Source organism: Diadema antillarum, unplaced genomic scaffold (assembly GCF_040938485.1).
Source record: "Diadema antillarum isolate AM-2024a unplaced genomic scaffold, OU_Dant_1.0 seq00000368_RagTag, whole genome shotgun sequence".
Taxonomy (NCBI): domain Eukaryota; kingdom Metazoa; phylum Echinodermata; class Echinoidea; order Diadematoida; family Diadematidae; genus Diadema; species Diadema antillarum.
Window position 1 is genome coordinate 2,973,887 of NW_027271369.1, and position 24,465 is coordinate 2,998,351.

General features: G+C 39.3%; 1 protein-coding gene across 1 annotated transcript in view; it reads right to left on the minus strand.

The window, feature by feature from the left end:
- The window catches only part of LOC139731331 (uncharacterized), a 103,862-nt gene that overhangs the window by 13,925 nt on the left and 65,472 nt on the right, over positions 1 to 24,465 (minus strand). The window contains exons 4-5 of the mRNA XM_071642224.1: positions 19,726 to 19,821; positions 240 to 1,563 (exon numbers count right to left, since the gene is read on the minus strand). Of these exons, the coding sequence (XP_071498325.1) occupies positions 240 to 1,563; positions 19,726 to 19,821 (1,420 nt within the window). The remainder of the gene's footprint in view (positions 1 to 239; positions 1,564 to 19,725; positions 19,822 to 24,465) is intronic.

Sequence of the window (24,465 nt, forward strand, 5' to 3'; positions counted from 1 at the left end):
ACTGTGTATTGAGGATTCATGTTGCATTATTCCAGTTACCAAACCAGAATTGTTTATAATTCTTCATTTCTATAATGATGTTGCATTCAGGAAATGCTTCTTTTTCAATAACACGTATACAATCTATCAAATGACTCTTTGAATTGTCATGTGCCATAAGCAAATCTTTGAATACCGCCAAATTAAGTCTATCATCTGTGTACATCATGAGCAAACAATGGAGGATGCAGGCAACCTACCGAGACAGCCACAGTCGGGGGCCTCGATGCGAGCATCCTCTGACAACAGCTGCATGTGTCTTTTCTCAGGGGTGTCCAGCTCCGGCTTGCTTGGCCTTGGTGGAGTCTGCAAGCCTTTCTCCAGCTTTTGTCTCTCCAAGAGGGAGTCCACAGTGGGCGGGGTCGGGTGCAGCGTGGTACCTTTGCCCCCCTCTCCCTTGTCACCCGTGCCTCCCTGAATGGCCTGGATGGAGCTGGTGCCATGTGAGCCCATGGACAGGCCCCCTTTAGAGGGCGTCGGCCGCCCATCAGACTTCTGCATCAGGGTCGGCAGCATGATATTGCTGTATGGGCTGGGGGGCATTTGCCGGGCTAGCTTCTGCACCTCTGCCCTAGCTGCCACCCCATCCGGATGGACAGGGTCCAGAGGGTTGAAGGGAATCTTAGATGAACTAGATGTTGATAATGATGAAATAGACGATGGAAGAGATGAATCTGCAGTCAGTCTGGGAACTGTGCTGGGTTTTGGATCAATGCCCTCTTTCTTGACAACCTGTGGGAGAGGTCCAAGCATCATGGTACTGATGGAGGGCTTGGCTTGACTAGATGAACTACTTGCAGTCAGTTTATTTGTTTTGTCAGGTACTGTGGTGCTTAGTGAGAGTAAAGATTCTGCAGCATCAACTGGTGAGAGAGACTTCTTTTCTGGGGGTGGAATTGACGTTGTTGGGAGACTACTACCTGATGTGGGCTCTTTCTTGATGTTGATATGGTTATTGAGGTCAGGTTTATGGGGTAGGGATTGATGATGGGGATGATGGGGGAAGCCAGGGGGTGGAATGCCTCTAAGTGCCATGGCAGCATGGGGTTCTCCTGGCTTCTGCTGCTGGAGCATCTTCTCATAATAGTGGTGCCTCTCTACCAGCTCCCTTGCCATTGCTGGTGGTGTGTTTGCCGGTATGTGAGGCTTGCTACCGCTGTCCGGTGTGGGGGAGAAGGCAGAGAGGCCTTGCTCTTTGCTGTCAGTCCCCTTTACACTCTTTGGCTCTCCTGGAGTCTTGGGAGGGGGTCCATCCTTCCTGGTAGGCTCTGGTCCTTGCTTCATGGACTCCTCTGCCTTCAGCTGCTGTTGCTGCTGGCTGAGGTGGTGGTTCTGGAGATGGGGGTAAGCATCAGAGTAGCCATTCATCAGCTGGGGTGGTGGAGGAGCATTGGGGGCTGGTGGGTTCCACTGCATGATGGAACCATTCTTGCCAGGCACCTGTGGTCTTGTGGCATCGGGAGGTGGCGGTGGCCCACCTGGTACATACGCTGCTTTCGGCATGGTCTGCCCATCAGTAGAACTCTGTAAGATACAAAGACAAAAAAAAACAAAACAAACAAATTGGTTAGAAAATGTGGGTACTATATGGAGTGTTAAATGTGAAGTGTTAGAAAGGTACAAAATTCTCTATGAAATTAATCATTTATACACAAACCCACATTCAGTTATTCAGAGAATAGGAGACAATATTGGTGAAATTCTATAAATCTGATGTGAAAGCCAAACCTGAAGAGAATGTCATGCACCTGTAACTTGCATGTTGCATACAGTGTATCTGATACATAAACTACGAGTATATGCACACAATGTATGCCTATTTGGAAAAACAAAAAACAAAGTAAAATTCTTCTTGTGTTGATGTACTCGGCTCAGGTTGAGGCACTGAATGCAATTACTGGAAATTGTAAATGTCTGCATGTATAACATGTACTTGCCATTACACCTGAAATATGGATTTCCCTGTAATCATTATTAGTTTGGGGTGGGGGGGGGGGAGGATGTTTTTACTCTATTTTGCTTGCTTGTCAGCCATCACACTAACAGCACAACAGATTGTACTGTGCACAGTCTCCTAAAACAAACAAATGAATTCTGCCCGGCAACAGAGCACGTCTGCTGGAAGAGAAAGGAAATTAAAGAAGAGGATGCGGGGAAGAGATGTGAAGAGAGACAGAAGAGAAGACGGAGAGGAAGAGGAAAAAGGGGGAATATTAGACGTGAAGCCGAAGGCCACATGCTTTGTCGAATACCTAACGAGCACCGGTGGTTGCTTATCCTGAGCATGCTTCTGCATTTTGATATTTGTTTTTCACTCTGTTTAAGGTTTTTTGGATGGGAGTGTGCAGCAGCATACAACTGGCAGTTTAAAAGAGATACACTAGCATTGTAGGCATGTGTGGGGGAGAGCAACAAAGCATAAGGACATAACATATGCATCAAGTTTTACAAGTCGAAACATCCTCTCCAATGGATTATTGAGCGGCACAAGGGAGCTGATGACACCTTTTTCATAAACATCAAAATTTGTTTGATTTCTCTTTTTTTAGGGGGGGGGGGAGGGTTTGCTGTTTATTTCTCAGTCATGCAACCTCTTTCATTGGACAGAAGTGTTGGCACACTCAAACATGAAAGAAGACAGTCAATTTGGGATTGTGCAATGGTTGAATGTTTGTAGATACTGAATGACCAAAATGCATTTTGCATACACTTTGTACTCCTTGCTTTGATAGTCATAATATGCTTTTAAAGAAACTACAAAGAAATATTATTCCACACTTCATGTTTGTTTGTTTCACTTTGAACAAAACCATGTACTATATATGCAGGCAATGTTGGATTACAATAACACATTGAACTCAGTTCCCTACTTGCAATCATTGGAAAACTCATTTTAAAAAAAACCCATGATAATGATGCTACGTAAAATTCACTTCACCAAAGCAGGCTGAAAACCTGTTGCAAGTACCACTTGCAAAAAAAACCAAACAAAACAAACAGCTATGTGGATTAAAGATACATAGTGTAATTCTTCTACTTTGTAGCATAAATGGTCTTTTAAAACTATTCTTCACAAGATTGCATTAGATGCTACTTTTTTTTAAAGATTGTGAGTGCTGGGACCCTGCAATTTATAGGTATTAATCCAGAACAAAATTTGTAATTTTGACCACTCTACAAAGACATAGACTTCCTACACTACAGGACAGGTTTCAGCACTTGTGAAATATAAATATGTCACAATTAGATCAAAATTAAATTTTCAGCCGTGCTTCCGCTGAGATTGTTCCCATCCCTCATCTTTCAGCATGCGGTACCATGTGACATGGAAATCTCATACCTGATCACTCAGCTAACGGCCCTAGATATCCTACTTCTAAAGATAATCATTCTTTTCTGTGAAGTTTGCATCCTGATCTATTGGGACTTTCCTATAGCACATGTTGACAGATCAGGCCAGGTTTGTTCACTTCAAACCTTTGATATGATCTCAAAGGCATTTGTCAGACTAGTGTCAACACAAAACTGACCCAACATTGCCATAACCACAGGATTTCTCGATGCATGTTCATACTAAAACCATTTAAAATTGTATGGCTTACATGAGTCAAATAAACTGTCAAACTGGCAACTCTCTGTGATGTACATGTACAAGTGTTGAGCAGCTCTCTATTCGGTTTACACACAAAAATTTCACAAATTTTCAATTTCCTCTCAAGAAAACAGTTCTTGAGTACAGAAAAAACAGAAATGATAGCAAATTTTGCAAAGGACAAGATTCACAAAATCAAAATGCACACACAAGTTCTTCTACATTGTACATTATATGCACAAATGCCAGTGGGAATTCATGAAAATTTCATGGCACAAAAAAGACAGACGAGTTCAATTTGAGAAAATTTTATGCCATGAAACTTGAAAGCATCTTGTATTATGTGTCTGATTTTTCTCAATAATACACCAATTGGCTTCTCTGTGAATTTTCTTCTGTCATGACAAGCAACACAATACAAGGCTGGACTTGCCCTTATAACCCGTTGAGTATAAGTCCCAAGTATACTCGGGCAAGTGTCTATGGGAAATGCATGTTGTAGCAAAATCAGTCCGTCCTCAATGGGTTTTATTCCTAACTGTGTGAAAATGAAATGGGCAAAACAGAAAGCTGTAGTTTGATTTCCTGTATTTACAACAGCTCTATTGTAATATGAGTGAATACAACTGCCGGTATGTGTACTGCAATCAAAACTTAGGGTGAAATGTAATTTTATAGATTCTATGCATCATCTTTTTGATGAAAGTACAGTGTTCAATAAAAAGGGGGGGGGGGAACAGTTTAGGTGTGAGACAATCTACTAATTACAAATTTATAAGAGAATTGTGCTGTGGTATGAGTAGATCAGTAAATCTGCCTAGACTTCACTGTAGTGTACCTTGATAAAGGTTGAGTATTCCATAGTAAGGAAACCAACACAATAAGAAGTGCCTCCTATGCTAGTGACCTCAGCAATAGTCCAGAATACACACAAGCCGTCCATTCATTCAACTTTGGCTGCTGTCCCAGCTAAGGATTCATGTTGACCTTCCCCACGTCCAAACTCCATTCACAAACTTGGAGAGAGAGGTTCATGCAGTATGGTGCTTCATCCCACACACTTGCTAGCAAAGTTAGCAGAGTATTCATGAAGTCACATGTGTGGTGAACTAGACAGAAGCGCTGCCTCTTTGGGAATACATGTACGTATTATATTTCAGGATCACAAAGAGCAAGTGACACGTTTCATTCTCTGCCACCAGGGCTGGAGCAAGAACTGGGTTTGAACTCTCACATAAACAGGCATATAGTGTTACTACAATGTTCAAGTGCCTGCCAAACTTGACTATTCTGTGAAAAAGACACTGTTTACCATGGATTCATACAAGGACAGCTTTGCTGAAGCAAGCTGCCACGATTGAATAAAATAAACTGATACTGAAACCATTATAATGGCTCAATTTCAGAATATTCTTGTACTTTTCTGACTGTGCCATATGATGATGTTCAAAGTTACACACAGTCACACACACACACACACACACACACACACTAACAAAGCCGTCCAGCATACAAAAGTTATGAAAATTATTCTGTCACTATTAAAAGATCCATAATAAACAAATACCACCATGTTCATAAACAATTTAGTGGGTCATATTCATCATTTTGAAGGTTTGTTATTCTGAAACACAGTGTACATGTACTAATGAACCATCGGAATTATGAACCTTGTTTTGTTTTCAAGTTAATGAACCTTAAGAATAATAAAAAGTTTTTCTTTTTTTCAGGTTAACTAACCTTCAGCATAACAAACCTTATCTCATTTACACATTTGTACCAACCTTCAGAATAATGAACTCTAACCTCATTTAGTGTACAGTTTACTTTTGAACACTGTTTATGAGAAATATTGAGGATGGTAAATCTCCCCAAGATTTTCACTTTTTTAAAAAAAAAATTCAGCAATCAATTTTAATCTTGACTTTTCATACGGTAGCCTCATATCAGCAGGACAGTACAGTGTATTGCCATGTAAATAGGATGAAAACACTGTTGAAAAGTGCTTTTATACAAACACAAAATCGCTTAATACAGAGAACAAGACCACACTTGTATAGTTGATACTATCAATCCAGAACAAAGAGAGTGCGAACATCTTATTACAAGATACTGACATTCCTCTGCTTTTCAGCAGATAATGTTCGGATCTTGGCTACTGATAATGATAAATATATTTCCCTCCAGGTATGCTGCGCTGTACTATAGGTATACAGTTCCAATAGAACTCTCGCCTGTGAGTGCATTGGAGATCACGTCTGACGCGTACCAGTTACAACTTGTACATAGTCCAAGGGATTCCGGGATAAAAGCAAACGGGGGAACACGTGGGAGCCAATGTTTGTTTATGGTACCCATTGAACTTCACCAGACATAGCCCAAGGCTATTGAACTGTCTGGTAGAAGAAGGGTTCACGCACTCGCATGAGTAAATGTTGCGTATTGACAAAGCCAACATCTGGACCACTCATCGCACTAATGGTGTTTGTATGTGCCAACCCCAGCTCCCATATTTCACGCCCTAACCCCTAAACTGATACAGTTGCTGATATGAACTCTACAACTGCCCCTGCAGGCCACAAGAAGCCTTGAGAACATGTCATCAAATGTAACGAAAGATCCGAAGAAGTAAGAGCTCATGTCGTTTTGAAGCGAAAATGCATCCTTTGCACATACATTGTACAGCTGTACACATGTCCCGGTAATTAGAAACCTAGCTACCTACATGTATTGTGCTCTCCAGTAAGTTTAACCTGAGGATGATAGAAACCATTATTACTCATCATTTTGCATGTACACGTAGCCTTACAAATGAAACTCAATCCTGCTACTTGCATAACAGAGAAAAATAAAAGTATGATATGATGGTTTCCTCTGCAGATGTATTTATCTACTTAGCTACTAAAATGGTCACTGAAGAGTGTATTGTGTTCAAATATGACCATGACTGAAGATTGTTCATAGTGTTATCTCAAGAGACACAATTTGTTACTATGCTGCAAATATTTCTGTTTCACACTCCCATTTCTCCTTCACAGGTATTTCACAAGTAAGGGCAATAACCCATCATGAAGTGCATTATATAGGCCCACAGGAAAGGGAGTTTGTTTAACATGATAAAGTAAAGTGTTTTAACTATAATGTAAATGAAAATCCTGGCAACTGTTAAAAACATCCACATACATTCCTTCCCTCAACCTCTACCACGATACTAAATGTCGTATACAACACAGCATTGACTCCTCTATGCCCTCCCCACCCCCACCCCCTTCATCACAAGTGCATAAGAGTATATTTACATGTCAGGTAAATCCCACTTATTGTGTGGGTAATCCCCTTGATCTCCATCCAAGATCCAAAGCATACCAAGGAAACCCAAGACAGCTACAATCACCACTACCAAACACAGTGTAGGCTACACATGGAAGGGCATTTCCCTGCATGTTCTCTGAGGCATCATCAGATGGCATTCCTAACCCTTGCAATACACATACAAAGATGTAAGCCTACATTGTACACCGTTGGTACATCCAAGGATAACTTCGCTCCATGCTGTAGAACGAGGAATGTTCACGTACATTTGAATTTTGTGAATTTCGTGAGAGCCAAGATTCACGAAATATATGCACGCGAAGATTCTTGTCTACAATATATGCATTGGATGCCTGAGGCACTTCGTGAAAATTTCATGCCGTGAAAAAGGCAGTCGGCTCCAGTTCGCTAAAATTTCATGCCGCTAAAATATCATGTTTTACAGTAAATCAATGACCGATCAAGCTTCCATTAGTCAGTAAACTGTCCTTGGTTTCTTCAGTCACATTAAACTTGTACTCCCTTTAGTTGAAGCATCTTTAGAATAGAATCCAACACTACTGCGAGCGTGAGCATGGTGAGTGTAGACAGCCAAGTCCTGTCTTGCTTTGCCAGCTCATGCACAGACAAACAAGTTGCCTGCTACACACAAGGTCTACCTCCACCACCACAGGCCCCCCTTCAGTCACATATTTTTTCCCTCTGCTCCTCAGGTTTGAGGGTTTGTCCTCATGAGGTCAGAGAGAGGGCAACCCCCCAGCCGAGCTGCGGGACTAGTATGAGTCATAGACCCTGTTTATGTCATTCCACAAATTGGTTCTGATAGCTCGGATGGTGTTGTGATGCAATGACTGGTGTACAGTGAGAACAACCACAATAGGATGGAAATCGATGCAAGCCTGAGAAACCTGCAAACGCTGCTTAACTTGTTTACTCAAAACACAAAGATTTCATTTTCACTCCAAACACCGCTCTATAAAATGCAAAGCATGCCGAGATTCGAGTAGTGCTCTTGCCCCATTTGGTACAATCTACACGTGTACAGAATCCTTTATCATTTATCAGGACAATGAACGCGACAATTGATCACAGATGTGTGGACAGTAATGCAAGCGATACTGATCAGCTTTCACATCAAGTAGCCTTTTTTCCCTCCCTCCAGTGGTTGTATTCTTCCCAAACAGCAAAAAAACTCAAACAACAACCAGCACACTGTCACATCCGCAGAGCCGACTGCCAACAAAGAGGTCTGGGGATCTAGAATATACAGGTCAAGTCTGGATGCTGGGAGAGTGAGATTGCTTTTTTTCTCTCTCCCACAAAGTGTAAACAATGGCTTTGTGGTATGTGGGATTGGCTACATGTGCATCTAGTATGAAAGCAAAACCAACTTTTTCTGGGGGGTTCGCTTCCTTTCTCAGCCACAGCTTTTGAGGGAGTCCTCACTGGAAAGACAGTAGTCAACAGTATTCATTATCATGGAGGGTGAATCAATCGCACATACGATGTAAGTGAGAGAGGGGAACAAAAAGAGTACCGAGTAAAACAAAAAATTTCAACTCGTGACATATCTTGATCCCACAAGGGTTGTAGAATGTATAGTAGCTCCTAAAACGGCTACTGCTTGCCATCTCGGTAACTACACCTGTATCAAAATCACAGTGGAGTCTAGGTTTGTAGACTATGTTTTTTTTTCCTCAACTGGACAGGCCTGCAGGCCAGTGCTGCCCTACATATGAAATGAGAACAACTCGCTTTCATCAAATTTATAGAAGCCAGCAAGGCCATGCCACCAGTGCTCAAAGGATGGCATATTTATGGACGCTGTAGAACTACACAGGTTGGCCAGTGGGTAGGGCCAACATCAGCAATTAACCCAAATTTCACAATCACAGAAACTGAAAGCTAGAAAGGCATCAGTGATTGATGATAGAATAATGTATGCTCTTGATTATAAGAAGATGTGGAGAAATGGATTTATGGATTCAAGAGGTGTAATATTGACAGACAAATAACACAAATATCAAACTTATGAAATGAATGTACAGTGTATTGCCCAGTATTGCCAGTATTGGTGAGTGTTCAGTCAATCTTGATTCAGTGTTGTACAATTCATCCATCCACAGAAAGGCAGATGGCATTACCAATATCATTTACATCTACTTCCATGAGAGCTATTTATAGACACTTTTAACCTCTACTTCAGGAAAAGGGTGTACTGCTGTACTACAAATAACTCCTCCCCTTTTATAAATCTGTGATTAGAGTATATTCTTCTAAACATTTCCTGCTAGTCTCTCTGCCAGGTAAAGTCTGTACCAATATCTCAAAACATTGCCTTAATGACTGTATAAAGTTAATTTTGAAGGAAAATGTGCAAAAGTGATGTTCTAACGGTTCAACAATTCAAGGGATTTTAATGTCAATACGTAATGAAAACACACAGAGCAGTGACAATACAAAAAAAAAAGCCCTCATTTGACATAAAACAAAAACAAAACAAAAACAAAAACAAAACAGCACATAATACATGTGTGTATGTAGACTCTCCTACATATTATGTACTGTCCGCATACTCTACACCGTGCTAATCTCTGACCTGAACAATGCATCACTGAATTTAAGAAACTGCTAGAAAACAGTATCTCAATTGAAGAGGCATGCATAATTCATAATCATCATAAATATTGAAATGCATGAACTACAAGTGGCATGGACATCTTATGAAAGATGTCCCTCCCCTGTAATCGAAACATGACAATATTGAGCAACGGCAAGCGATGATATTCCCCTTCTGGTAGTTTTCGTAATCACGCACAGCGCGCTACGGAGTAAATCATTCTGTAGTTCCTATATTCTGAATGAGAAAAGAAACTGGTATACTTCCAAAAAAGTATGACATGAGAGAGAGACAGAAATAGCTTTACGACTATTCTTATCACTCGCTCTCGATCACATGGAGATCATATTTGCATTGTGTCGGAGCATTTATGACAGATAAAAATAGACAAGAAGCTATGAATGCACATAAACATGACAATATATTTATATACTTGTCTGATGACATTCATTTTATACGCCCATTCTAGATAGCACATTTTATTTTTCTGATGATAGTTCCATTGAATCGAGTACAATGTACATTGTGTTTAAATCATGCTCAAATGGTGTAGGTTGCTGAAAGATACACTGTATCTTTCCTGAAATTAATTTTCTTGAATGCTTTCAAGAGAATGTACCAAATATTGATATCAATTCACATCGCTCGAATGCAGAATGTCAGCCCCCCCCCCCCCCTGAAAAACACACACACACACACACACACACACACACAAAATGTTTGTAATAGATTGTTCCATATTCAAAGTGTGCATTTGTGTACAAAATGTTAAGAGTGCAGTTTTCAGCCAGTTTTGATGTTTATTTGTGTACTTGTGGCTGGCAACTTTAATCCTACATTACATGAATATTAGGACTTGGGTGAACGCAGGATCGATCATTTCAACTTAATTTCATACAATGCCTTTCTACAAACATGTACACTTCCAAACATGCTGGCTTTAGGCGTAAGTATTTGTGAAATTTTGTGAAAGTTTGAGTGGAATTACAAATCATTGGACTTTGCTGCAATTGACAAAATATGTGTTCTGCCTGTATGATAGACCCATGGTCAAATCATATGGTCCTACATGTGGTCCCCAATCATAACATACAATGTAAAAGACACTTGAAGTGAAAAAAAAAACACAAAACAAAAGCACATTAATTTCTATTGTCTGGGGACTACACTGTACCTACAAAAGGCTAGAACAAAGAGAGGATTTCTAGCTGAGGGATTCTTACATGTACCTGAGTGCAGAATATGATTGGAACCCAACAGTTATATATTCATTTATTTAATGCCTTTGATCCAGGATATACTGTACCGTACATGCTTAGGCCTACACACATTTAAAGGATATCCTGTACATGTATGCCTAGTACCCTCATTGCCCAGGTACTCAACACTAGGCCTCAATATTTAATACCTAAAAATACACCCTGAGCACTGCATTCTGGGACTTGTGACTGTACTTGGGAGTCTTTAATGCACTGTACTGGATGGGGAGTCACCCTAGTACACAAATGGACACACACGTACACGTACACGTACACACAGGCACACTATGCTTGATAAACACACCTTTTTATCATACAGCAATCAATATCCTGGCCCCAGCCTGCATGCATCTGTGTGTATTAAAGTGTGTGTATGTGTGCGTGCATGGAGTGGCACACTCAATGGCGGTGTTTTTTGTTGCCTTGCTGAGCTCCATGCACTCATAATTTCTCTGTTTCAAGAAATTGACCCAGTGGCCTAACCAGACACACACAAGCAGGAAGCCTACATAATGCAGTCATTATTGGCCCTGTTAGAAACTCACGCTCTGCATCAACCACATTGACAAAGACAGCTCGTCCGCCACTAATCTAGCACTCCCTCTAATACATTTCTAGCTCTTAACTGTGATGCCTATAAATGAAAAATTACTGATCCCTTGAGAATAAGAAGCAGGTAATAATTCATCAATTCTGTATGAAAAGGTACCAAATTGTATGCATTTCCATGTCAGACTGAAATTGAAGTACAGAATGAGTTTAACATTTTACCCCGGTATGTAATGAAGTCCTTATCTGTAATCAAATACAACTGTATTTCGAACATTGCTATCATGTGTACAATTTTTTTTTCCTCTAAGAACACTACCTCATGTATACATAGCATGGTGCAAATGGGATTCATTTTGAATTGGTAGCAAGGGCTAACCAATAGAATTTTACGAGACACTGGTCAACAACAGTTGGTTGGCAAGTGTGATACAATCATTCATTTTGTTTGCATGTTCCAAGATAAAACAGACTCAATTTTTTTTTGAGAAGCATTATCTACAGTCAAGATTGATAACATTTCCTTAATTAGAAGTTACTGGCTATATCACACATACAGCCTTGTGTATGTCATAAGGCCTATATCAATAAGATTTCATATCTTCTGAATTTGATTTAAAATGTGAAATTGTGCAAGACTATATTCACTCATTTTCCTCCACTCTATTCCCAATACAAGACACCAGCGAAACGCTCACATACCAGGTAGTCATACTGTATTCCTATCATTCTTATCCTAAGTTTAGGCTGTGATATGCAATGTAATCAGATTTCCATTCCTTGTATGGTACTTCATATTTTAACTCCCCCAACCTCTATGTTATTTTCCTTCTTCAAATTCTTCACCTTCTCAGAGAAGAGGACATACTACAGTATATGCACACATTGTGTCCACTACTTTTTGTGCTGGCAATGAAAGCGAGCCCTGTCCATTTGACTTGGCTTACGGTGTATAAATAACGGAAATCATGAGTGCCAGCATTGGTATTATATCTCAAATTTCACTGAAAGGTACCTTGTAGGATGTGATGGTATGAGGGCTCTCAAGGCCAAGGCACTAGCGGTTTATCTGCTGTGCCTGTGTGGGTCTTACATGAACCTTGCAACTTACAGTTGAGTACGCTTCCCAGCTAAGCTTTAGGCCTATACAGTGATACAGATCATTTCAGGGGGGTGTTTCATCAACGTTTGTCAGCGCTGACAATCACCATAGTAACAGTCAGTGACCAGAGCATCTCATCCAATCAAAACCAAGGATTTTGCTGAAATTGTCAGCACTGACAAACGTTGATGAAACACCCCCCACCCCCCCCCCCCCCAGATCTACTTAGGCCATGTCTGAATATTTTATCTGATTATTCACGATGCTTCTTGACTTCTTTTTTTTTTCTTTTGGGGGGGGGGGGGGGGGGGAGGGGGGGAGTAATACTTTCATTGGTATTTACAATATGATTTTAAATGCAGCAACATTTAACAAATTCACAGAACTTCCTTGCGCTACAAAGTATGACAAATAATTGTATGTTTCAAGTCATTACTAAACTAAATGTCTCAAATCTCTCGAAACATTGCACAACTAAAACACTGATAAAGACTCTCATAACTCATAACACATTATCAAAAAAAAAACAACTCATTGAACTCATGAAGTATAGGTCATATATCAATCATACCTATATCTCCTGAATAAGGCATGTTTTGTAATTTTAGAAGTTCTTTAGAGTCAGACACACAATATTGTGTGTACACTTGGAAGTACATTATTATGTAACTAAGAGGTAAAATTTTGCAGTTTTACTTAAAAAAACAACAAAAAAACCAAACACCGACATTAACCAAAAATACTATTGCGTACATTACATAAGGTGGTGACTGAATTGCCTCACAAATACAATGGATCCTACTAACCTCCATGCAATGTATTGTCACTTAAATTCTATTTTGAAATTGGTATCACATTTTTTTTTCTTTTTGGCAGTGATATAGCAGTCAGGAAAGTTCATTGACACCCACAGATTCAAATATATGATGATGATGATGTGAAGTGTGCAGCGCCACCTAGGGATGGATGAATCTGTGCTATGAACAGGTGGCACTGAATTTGACTTCCCAGCAAACAAATCCACTCTTCTGTAATGCATTAATGGATCCATTGGTGGTTTTCACAAGTTGGAATTACAGGAAAAGGTGAAGAATTTTGAAGTTTTATCTTTATTCTTTATTTATTCATTTACTTTTTCAATAGAAAAACCAAACACTAACACTGATCAAAAATACAATTACCTATATTAGAAGAGGTGGTGACTGAATTGACACACAAATACCCCCACTGCCCTTCATGCATAATGTCACTGAATTTGTTTTAAAATTAAAATCCCCCCCCAAAAAAAAAAAATTTTGCATAGAGAGTTATCACTCTCCATGCAGAAGACGGCAGAAGTACTAAAAGAATAAGCATTCATACGGATGTACAATGTACAACAAAACAGGAAGGAGTGCATGACACTTGAACCCACTGCTTCCTAGATGTTTAAACAATCAAAGGTAAAAAAAAAGGCAACCTGGTTCCTGTTGGCAAGGAATATATTGGTCTGTCTCCGAGGTAACCTACACTCTGCCTATTTCAAGCACTAGAAGTGGAGGTCCACACTCAAATGAACTGTCAGGCAAAATATATACTCCAAATGTATCCTAACCTGAAAGGTTTTGTTCACACACGTGGAAGATTAAAGATGCGAAGAAACATTTCTCGGCTGACTGAGCTACGTGCATACATTATATAGTTCATAGTTTTTAAACTTATGCCGTCACTAACAAATTACCTATGAACAAATATTACCACACTATTCAATCATGGTTACAGTTCGTTATTCCAAGGGTTCGTTATTCTGAAAGTTATGTAGTTATTCCGAAAATGAAATAACGATTGTTATTTTGATGGTTCGTTATTTCAAAGGTTTATTAATCCAAAAATGAAAAAAGTTTATCATTTCGAAGGTTCATTAATTCAAAAGCGAAATAAGGTTTGTAAATGAGAATGCTCACTAATACGCACCTTCATGTTTGTTTTGGAATAACATACAGTACATGTACCTTTTTTAATCGAAGGACTATCAAATTTTCAGAATACGAAGCTAATTTCATGATGTACCCTATTTCATTTTTTGACTAACGAACCTTCAGAATAAAAGAAACAAAACAAAAGAAGAACAAAAGAAACAATTATGCATGAATAATAAGGAGTTCAAATGGGTTACAGCTCGTGATTCCGAAGGCTCTTTATTCCTAAGATTCGTTATTCCGAAGGTTCATTGTTCCGAATTTCATTTTCGGATTAACCAATCTTCGGAATAACGAACCTTGGGAATAACACCACAAATTTTCGGATTAACGAACCCTTTTTCATTTTCAGATTAACGAACCTCTAGGTATAGGGAATTTGCATGTTTCGGATTAACGACCCTTCGGAATAACGAACCTTCGGAATAGCGAACCTTCGGAATAACGAACAGCACCTGTTCGAATGAGCACTTATGTTTTTGGTTTTTTTAATTACCATATCAAACAACATCAAAGGTGAAAACTTATAATGAAAGGATACATGTACAGCACCAAACGATACACACATGGTTTTTGGGACTTGGTGGGTTGGCTTTTATAGAATAGGATATTTCGGTTCATACATGAAATGGAATATATAAAGAGTATGATTGTAAACCACATCTCATCTAATAACATGTGGATGTAGAGTACAACATAGTCTAGTTTTGGGCCGGAGTGGTGCGAGCTTTACGTCGAGTTTCCTGTAGCCTGTGAATACCTGGAAATTGTGTCTTCCTCCACTGCAATCACTCTCAGACCAGGAAAAGAGCGCTATCAGAGCTTACAGCAGATTCCCTTCCTGATTAGATAAAATACCATTTCCTTTGCAAAAGTGAGTCGTTTGCCATGGTCTTCCATTCTTCTTTGTGCCTGTGTGTGTCCAGTGTGTGTATGCAGAGTGTGCTTTTTCATACAGTAACAAACAGCTTATCAGTATGAAATACACATTCATAAAGTACTGGTATTTGCAATACATAGCATAAAATCATGTCAATTTTTGAAATGCGTTGGAAAGCTGTCTTTGAATGCAATTTGACCAAATTTTGCACAAGAATATTTTATGGCTTTGTCCATATTACTTTTATTGAACTCAGAAAGATTCCAAGCAAAAAGTATCCTTACAGAATATGTAATTCAGCCTGCAGGCTGCCATGGGTGAATCTAAATAGAATACCTTTCAATTAATTCAATACATACAATGTTTCCATCTTTTTAAAGACTAACAAAAATAAAAGAGGTCTATTTCTTATGGATAAATACCCAGGAGCTATTCCTAGCACCACATAGTCATATCCATGTACTGCTGTGCTATTCTGCAGAATAATTTAAATAATGATACTGGTATGAGCATCAGTGTCACTGCAATTACCGTACATGTTTGTATCATTCTCTGTGTATAAATGGTGCATGAATGCAACCTCATTACTGGTTACACAATGCTTACAAAAACAAAAACACATTAAAACTACCAACATGCATTTTGCATTCAGCAAATTAATTTACATGTGCTTTGCATATCGTAGGTTTTACATTGTCCTACAGCAAGGGCATGAATACATAGTGTAGATATCTATGATATCAAATCACTGTTCAACATTCTACAACATAATTTCTCATTCTTTTGCTGTACTCTTATGGTCCAAGGCAACCACCCAAAAATGCCAACATCCGTTTTCAGATCAGTAAAATGGTGACAAATCTTGTACACTGTACCTCTGTATCAAAACTTTTTTTGAAACAGTGTTACAAAAGAATCCATTTTGCCGATATTGATAGACACTCTTGATTTGATTAATAGTTTTGATATGTACTTTGTAGTTTTGCATCTGAAGGAAACTATGGGTATACATGTGTATTTCATCACACAACATCGACCATGATCATTTTGTACTACACACACTGTAAAATATTAATTTTCCTTGTTGCTAATGTCATAATGCAAAGAAAGATTTGGTTTCTAATGCCATGTACTGATGACACAGTGTAATTGATTGACTGAATTGTTGAAATTCATCTTTGCCTAGAGAGCAAACTGTCTCAAAGTTTGATAGCTATTAGACTTTATTGGGGCTTTCGCACATGATTAATGGCAACCTATTTCATCCCATAATTGAAATGCCTTTTTCAGTGAAACTAGCTTTCCTTTGAAATTCTCCATAGTCTAACTCACTTGAGTACTATAATACTGTCATTTCATGTTCTGTGCATGCCAAAGCAATTGTGGATAACCTTATAGCAAGTATAAATCCTGCCTTTTGCAGGAAAGTACGAAGGAAGCAAACTCATTATTCCACTGGGAGACACATGTCCCAACATAACTTCTTTTTCAAAGCTGGATAAGTAGGTTTAAGCTAATCTACAGCTCACTTGTTCTGCCATGAATAAGATGTTTTGAAAGAAGGGTTGGATTGGCCCAGTGATCACAAGGGGGGTGGGGGATTCGGATCAATGCTTCTCTGCCTGTCTATCACAAACTTGATGAGTTTTTACATTCACTTGGGAGGATAGGATACTATGTCAATAGCTCTCATTTGCATATCAAAAGGAGGAATAAACCACAGGCTTTGCCAGACCCAATAAGGACTCGTTTTATCAGTGAACCCATCCACAGCAGCGTGTAGGGGATAACACTCCCTGACAAGATCAGCATGACTGATTAAGGGTTAAATGGTTTCTCTGTGCTTTGCAGTGGGATATGCTGTATACTACGTGTATGTACAGATGTTACAAGCTTGGTTGTTTCTTGATGTTCTCATGTGTTTTCCTTGTCATTAGAGTCCAATTGTCAGAAGATTTTTCTTGAAAAATTATTAAAACAGCTCTTGAAAATAAAAACAAGGCCTATAAATTTATCACATAAATGGCAGTGGGTCACAACATTTGTGTACAAGTACCAAAAGCAGCCCAAATACCAACAGGAAGACAAAGGTACTTCAACTTTCACTCCCAATCTAACTTGTTACAGAGAGTTGGGGAAATTAATTCACATGTGGATTAAAAAAGTCTATAATACTATCACTGTTTTAAGTCATTGGTAAATAATCTTTACATTTATATCACTTCAGTACAAATGTAGTCATTGTAACCAGGCATCACCACATTCCGGGAAGCGCTTGCGGGTCGCCTATCCATCCCAGTTCAAAAAGCCCTGCGTCCGGTCCGAAGGGTTCTCCGGAAATCATCCACTACGAGCTTCATCCCAATCGCCACAAACAAAAACTGTTATAAATACTCGTTTATTCCAAGAACAATCATAGACTGGAACTCACTCCCATCAACAGTTTCTAACATCGCAAGCAAGGACTCTTTTAAAGCAGCAACCCTACAATACATCCAGGAGCAAAGCAACTAAACCCTACACTTCTCTCTCCGTGCAACTTTAACACCAGCGCACCCCCTGTCTGGTTGGCCCCTACTAAACTAAAGGGGGTGTTGGACAGTATATACGAAGAAGAAGAAGAAGGCAAGCTTGTACAAATTGTGTATTGATGTCATCATTTGAAAACAAATTCTCATATTCAAAATGTGATGGATGTCTTCAGATTATCCAAATTTCTACTTTTAAGAAATTATGCTGTAGCTGCAGCATCTTAATGATTTAATTACCATGAATTATAATTGTGGAGGTTTGGCCTTTTAGGCAATAGTTACAACTGTTGTACATATAATCAGCATTGCTGAAAGAATGGCACATGGCTTACTAAACTGAATTTCCTGTTCCTACTCTTAGGGGTCACCTCAAACTGTAATCTGACCAGAATATCTACACTATCTCTCTGTAGTTACAGTAGGTTCACACGCTGTTCCTAAACTCTAAGTTTAAGTTTAGGTCAAAAACTTAACTCTTGATGATTAGCTTGTAGTTTAGCACCGTGTGGACGCACTCGAAAGTTAGCAATCCTAAAGTTTAGTCGATGATTAGAACCACAAGACATCTAAGGGTGAACTTTGCTGCGTTATTTTGTATGGGCACAAGGTCATCCAGCAAAGACTCTGCACTTCCGTTGTAAACATCGAGTGGGGCTCGCTTGTAAGTTGTAACTTAAAGTTTAGGTGCGCGTGTGGACCCGCGTCGTGAATTCACGAGTGCAGTTAATCATCGACAGTTAAGTTTTTGACCTAAACTTCAAGTTTGGCAACTGCGATTGAACAAAACTAGTGTATCATGGTTATTTCCAAACGTGTAAAACCTTGGTCTGCATTCCTTTGATTCACGGGGGCAAACACTGGGATATGACAGTTTGTTTACAAGTACAGTTCTGTATACCAGTTGTAGTTGTTGTTGTTCATGTTGTTTTGTTTTGTAATGAATACTGTTAAACCTGCCTCAGCGGTCACCTGCTGTATATGGCCACTAAAAACAATACCCCCCACCCCCCCCCCCCCCCCCCCCCCCACCATGATGCTAATGACCCTGTCTACTATAGCAGCCACCTGTCTGTAATGGCCACTTTTTTGTCTCCCTTGGGTGGCTGCTACAGACAGGTTTGACTGTACATGTACAGTACAACTGTATAAACAAAAATAGTTACAGATGATTTAAACAAAGCTATTTCCATAATTTGTCAACTACGGACACTTATTCACAATTTTTTGTCATTTCCATTCCACGATGATTGCATCTTCAATTACCGGTACTTGTTTTCTTTTCAATAATATCTGGTTCATTCACATTTTTCATGTACACGTTGTACCTTGAATGAAATCCTTCCTCTTTTTATGGATTCCCAGATTGATTTGAATGATTGCCTCATGCAATACATTGTATTTGTGACTTAATATTGTGGATGGTTTTTCTTCTGCTTTTAAAACATGGGGAGAGGGGAGAATCTGATCAAAGACGCTAAACTGAAAGACAGCAGCACAGAACTGGCGCATGTTCATTTCACTCTGACACGCTTCAAAATCAGTAGGCCTACGTACTTCCCTTTGTGAAAGATAAATAGTTTCAAAAGTTTTTGAAAAATAAACATGCTGCAAACCACAGCATTATGTAAATGGTTTGATGCAACACATGACTGTAAAAAAAAACAGGATGCCTTGCCTCTGAGTATATTGACTGCCTCGGTGTTATATTGACTTCCAGTAGACATCTTGACACTTCGAAATTTAAAGAAGAGAGAAATGTTTCGAGGACAGTGGCCAGTGTGCATCACTCTCATGAATACTGATATTTCTCATTATGATAGAAGCATATTTTCTTTGACTCTGGGTGCACTAATTGGAGAGGTATATATATTAAATAAACTTACCGTGGGTGGCAGGGGGGGACGTACACTTTTCATTCTGGGTGGAGCCGACCCTCCATCTATGGGGCCCGGGGGCTGCTGCCCAGGTGCACCAGGGGCCTGCATTGGGCCAATTAAGATAAGACCGGTACAATCACGTCAAAAGCACTGCTAGCGATCACAGTGAACCTTTCCCGCAAGGGGTTAGCATGATATTCCACTTAGGGGCCCCCAGTCAAATTGTCATCCGGAAACCCAGAGCTAGCTAGGGATTTCCTATGAGTAAATGCCTGTCACTGGTGCAGAGAGGCAGTATGAACATTAATTAACGATTGTCCCCAAGACTCCCACAGCTGGCCTTGTGCTTGGCATAGTGACATATACTTGCATCCCAGGATTCTATTCCGAGTATTGAGGAATTTTAAGCAATGTTAAATGAGAAAATAATTACGCCTCCTGAATGACATCCAAGGTGCAGTTATCGGAAAGAGACTGAAACTGCAAACGAGAATGAACAGATTGTCCCGATGAATGAGTCGGCAACGCATGAGCGTATGCAAACATGAATGTTCAAAAGCAAATCGTATATCCCGCGGGTATGTTACAGGACGAATGTGGTGGCGCACACGCGATACAGCGAGGACCGATGTAATCGACTACACACACACACCGGATTGCGTAAGCAAGGAAACCGACTGATCACAACCGTGCGAAGTTGAGCTTGTACACAAAACATTCAGTCTATGAATGGAATTTCTGGCATGCACACAATGTCAGATGTGTGAACCGGCCTTTCTCTCCCAAAAATGTCTCCGGCTTTCCACATCCCAATGATCAGTTAAGGCCAATCCAGCTTATTTCAGAAAATATATGAATGGCTTGATCCATTTTGATACAACTAGATGAAATTCCATATCAGAGGTGACTTCTGTGGAGGAGAATCAAGCAAATTGTTCTGTTGTCCTCTCCAGTATCATAAAAAACCCCACACCTTGTATTTTTAAAGGGCAACCATAGCCCTGTGGAGAAAAGTGTGTACGTACAAACCCAGAAAACATCTGCTGTGCACTTCTTACACACTGAAGTAGCGTACAAAGGCCTATTCACTACAATGCAGTGTGTGAGCCAATTCACACACAGCACACACAAGTAAATACTATAGGGTACACGGACAAGTCCTACTTTACTACCCAAAATATAACGGGGAGTATGCATACTCACTTCCTACACACACTCATGACTTGATGTCAGGAGTTCAGCTCATTATCTATTCAGCACGCTTATTATCATGTCAATAGGAGCAGCTGCAATGAGTGTACAGGGTTGTGAAATTCTGGAATCTGATTGGTCGTTCTTTGTTCTTGGTCTCCCTCCCTATAAATACCATGCTTCCCTGCACACTTCCAGACAGACCATTCCACTTGCAATAGAGGGGTGTCCTTACCAATGTGGCCACTCCACAGGGTTCATTCAACATCAGATTTTGGATCTACAAAATGGGCTATTCCATACGTTCGCAGGGCATTTGGCATGTGCTTGAAATCATATGGAATGATCGTGTTTCCAAGTCAAAGTAATGTCCAAGTCAAGAGCGGGGCTGTTCGGCTTTGGCGACCGCTTTAGTGACTACAACTTTTTAAAGGTGGGGTTTCCCCCACAAACAAACCCACGTGAGTGAGCAACGAGTGTTTTTCCGCACCCAGCCACCATTTGGACAAATCACACAGCTTTCCCTGTGTTCGTGTCCAGTTGACTATACGCTCTGACCGATGCCTAAAACAGTTTACAAGACATAAACGTGAATTTCTGTTTTTGTCCAATATGTTTCTTCTCCTTCATTCATGTGAACAAAACTGCTGGCCAAAAAACAAAAAACAGAAGACATGATTCTAGTTCACAGCAATTTGATTTCGATCATACCGGTATTCAACCTCGGTACTCTGTGATATTAATGCCCCGAATACTACAGCTTTATTTATTTACCCTGGTCCACGTTTTTGTTACAGTCTCTTGAGAATGCATTAATGAAATCTAATCATCTATAAATAATGGGTCAGTGCTTATGGCAGTCATATTCCTCAACTGACAATATTCTTCTCTTTTTTCTCTCTTTTTTCTGTTTAGAAGAGAAATATTACTTTTATGAAAGAACATGAATATAGTTCTACATTACAGCCTTACAGAGTGTAGCAAAATCAAATCAACTTCAAAAATCACTGTAAATCTGGGTAAATTTACTACTGCATAATTTTTGTGAGACTATCTACCTCATTGTTCAAAGAGCATTCAACATACAATAAAAACTAGGGAAATTTGACATGGATTTTGAAGACATGCATCTATGTTGCCAGACATTTTTGGTACCTAATAAAATCAAAACAAAATAAAACAAACTCTAACAAGACTTCATTTTTCCCAATGGACTATGCAAAAGTACGCAAAATTAGGTTGGGAGCCAATAATAAGATGATGCCCCTAAATACTCCCCCTTTGTAGAGAGGAAAGAAGATTAAAGAAAGTGATTTGCATCCTGTTTTTAACATGGTTAATGTGATCAGTCCAACTTCAGACAGATTATCACTGACCAATGATACAATTACTGACAGCCACAAAGGAATAATCCACATGATCATGTGGAAGTTATCAGTGTTTTTCATAAAACTGCACTGGACTGGAGAGGGAATCATCATTATTGTAATTGTAATGTAATCTACACTCATAATTCTTGAACGGATTGTCAAATTTGTCTCAAATCTTTGTTGACATGTTCTACTACTAGCATTACTGCATTCATTCATTCCACATGTACATGTATATTTGAGTTTCATTCCCCCTTTTAATTCTTTATGTGCTATGTTTGCATGCCCGGACTCAGTCGACAGCATGCCAAGTTCGCATATTTTGCTCAAACGCACAACCTCGCACACACATCGATAAATCGCCAAATGCCCCAGTACAATGAAAGCTTTACTTGCGATCCCATTCCTCTAACGCATTTCTTGCATTGTGTGGTGACTGAATATCAAGTGGCGTTCCCTATTGGATTTTTGAGTAAATTCTAAGTTTCTGTCACTGTTTTGTGTGCTAAAGTCATGCCTTTACAATACCGTAGCTACTGGTCATTTTGAAATAAAATTAATAATAGATTCGTCATAAAATTCACATCAAAGCAACACTTTGAATTTTCTCTGCGACCTTTCTTAGCGCATATGTCCAGCAATACAAAAATCTATAAAAGTTACATGTCCATGATGAAGATGGAAAACAGAATGTTTTCCCAAAGCACCCTGCATTGCAGTCTCAAAGTAATATGGCAAACAGGGGGTTTAAACCATGGCGCATAAACAAAAGAGTTAAGTCTGAGCAAAATGAAGCAGATTGTGATGCCCTACAAATTATACTTTGGTATGTAAACAGGAAGTAATTGGAGTATTTCAAAGCAAAATCTGAATAGAGTGCAATGTGACTACTGTATATGGGGAGGTGTTTTGTATAAAGCACTATACTAGTGTACACTTTCACTCAACTTCGCTGCCGCGTGAAAAGGCACATATAAGTGATACCGACTGTGACAGCACAACGGTCATGTAGGCCTAACCCCTTCATTTGAAAGCCACGAAAAGTGCGTTCACTCACGCGTAAAAGTGAAATCATTGAAGTTGTCTATGAACTGCTGTTGTTTATGTCTGCAACAAGAATTATGAATGCATTTGTATTACAACGGAATGGGGTTCTACCTAATGTTGCGGAATGGCCAGACATCTTTGAATTCCTTGAAATGTGAATTTGAAATCTAATGCCGAGTCTGTAAGCAAGACAAGTACATCAGATGTTCTCGTTAGATGGACGTTATGTGTTAGTTAACTTTTTGCGCGTTGGACTTTAGTTGACTCTTTTACTTGTTGCTCAGTTCCTTGTTATTCAGTCTTTCTGGTATCCACTTTTTATTTCTCCGAAAGACTTCAGGGGGCATAGATGATTATTTCTATTACTTGATATATCTCTTTCCTATTGCAGCCTCCATTGGACTTAGTGTGATTATTGCTTGATTTGAACAATTGGACATTGATAGCAAAGAGCAATACTCATCTAATTACATAAAGTACTGGAATTTGGTGGCTATTCTGAATCCAAATGAGTATCTATAATAAACATACACTCATTTAAGGTCTTGTTCACCTTTGGGAACAGTGATTTTAAAAAAATAAATCAAGATATGACATTTAATGCATAGCATGTGTAGTGTGTAGGTCTGTTGTATCACAAAACATCCTATCATATAAAATATTCACGATAAAGCCTAAAATATAAGGAGATACAACTGTATCTGTAGACAGTTTAGCCTGGAAACATTTTTACTATAACTATTGTTCACATTTTGTAGGCCTATATCTAACAATACTTAACACTGATTTTACCAATTCAAATTTTTACAGAGGTTGTTTCTATCCCGAACTCACATTTTAGAACTATTTTGAAACACTAATGCTGGGTTTTTGTTTCATCTGCAAATGGTAAATTATGCCTTTATTGCTACCTTAAAGGGGAAGGCTAGTAACTGATCAGTGGGAATCAGTGGAAATGCTGGGATATGATTGTTCCAATCCTTATGGGATTCATTCAAGAGTTCATTGTATATCTATTGTTGTGTGAAAATGATTTGCTTCAGAATGGTCTTATATTCAAGTAATGTGCAGTTTAATGCTTCCAGGTTAGCGTCCCTGGTCAGTGACGGAGCATTAAGCTGCGCATTACTTGAATATG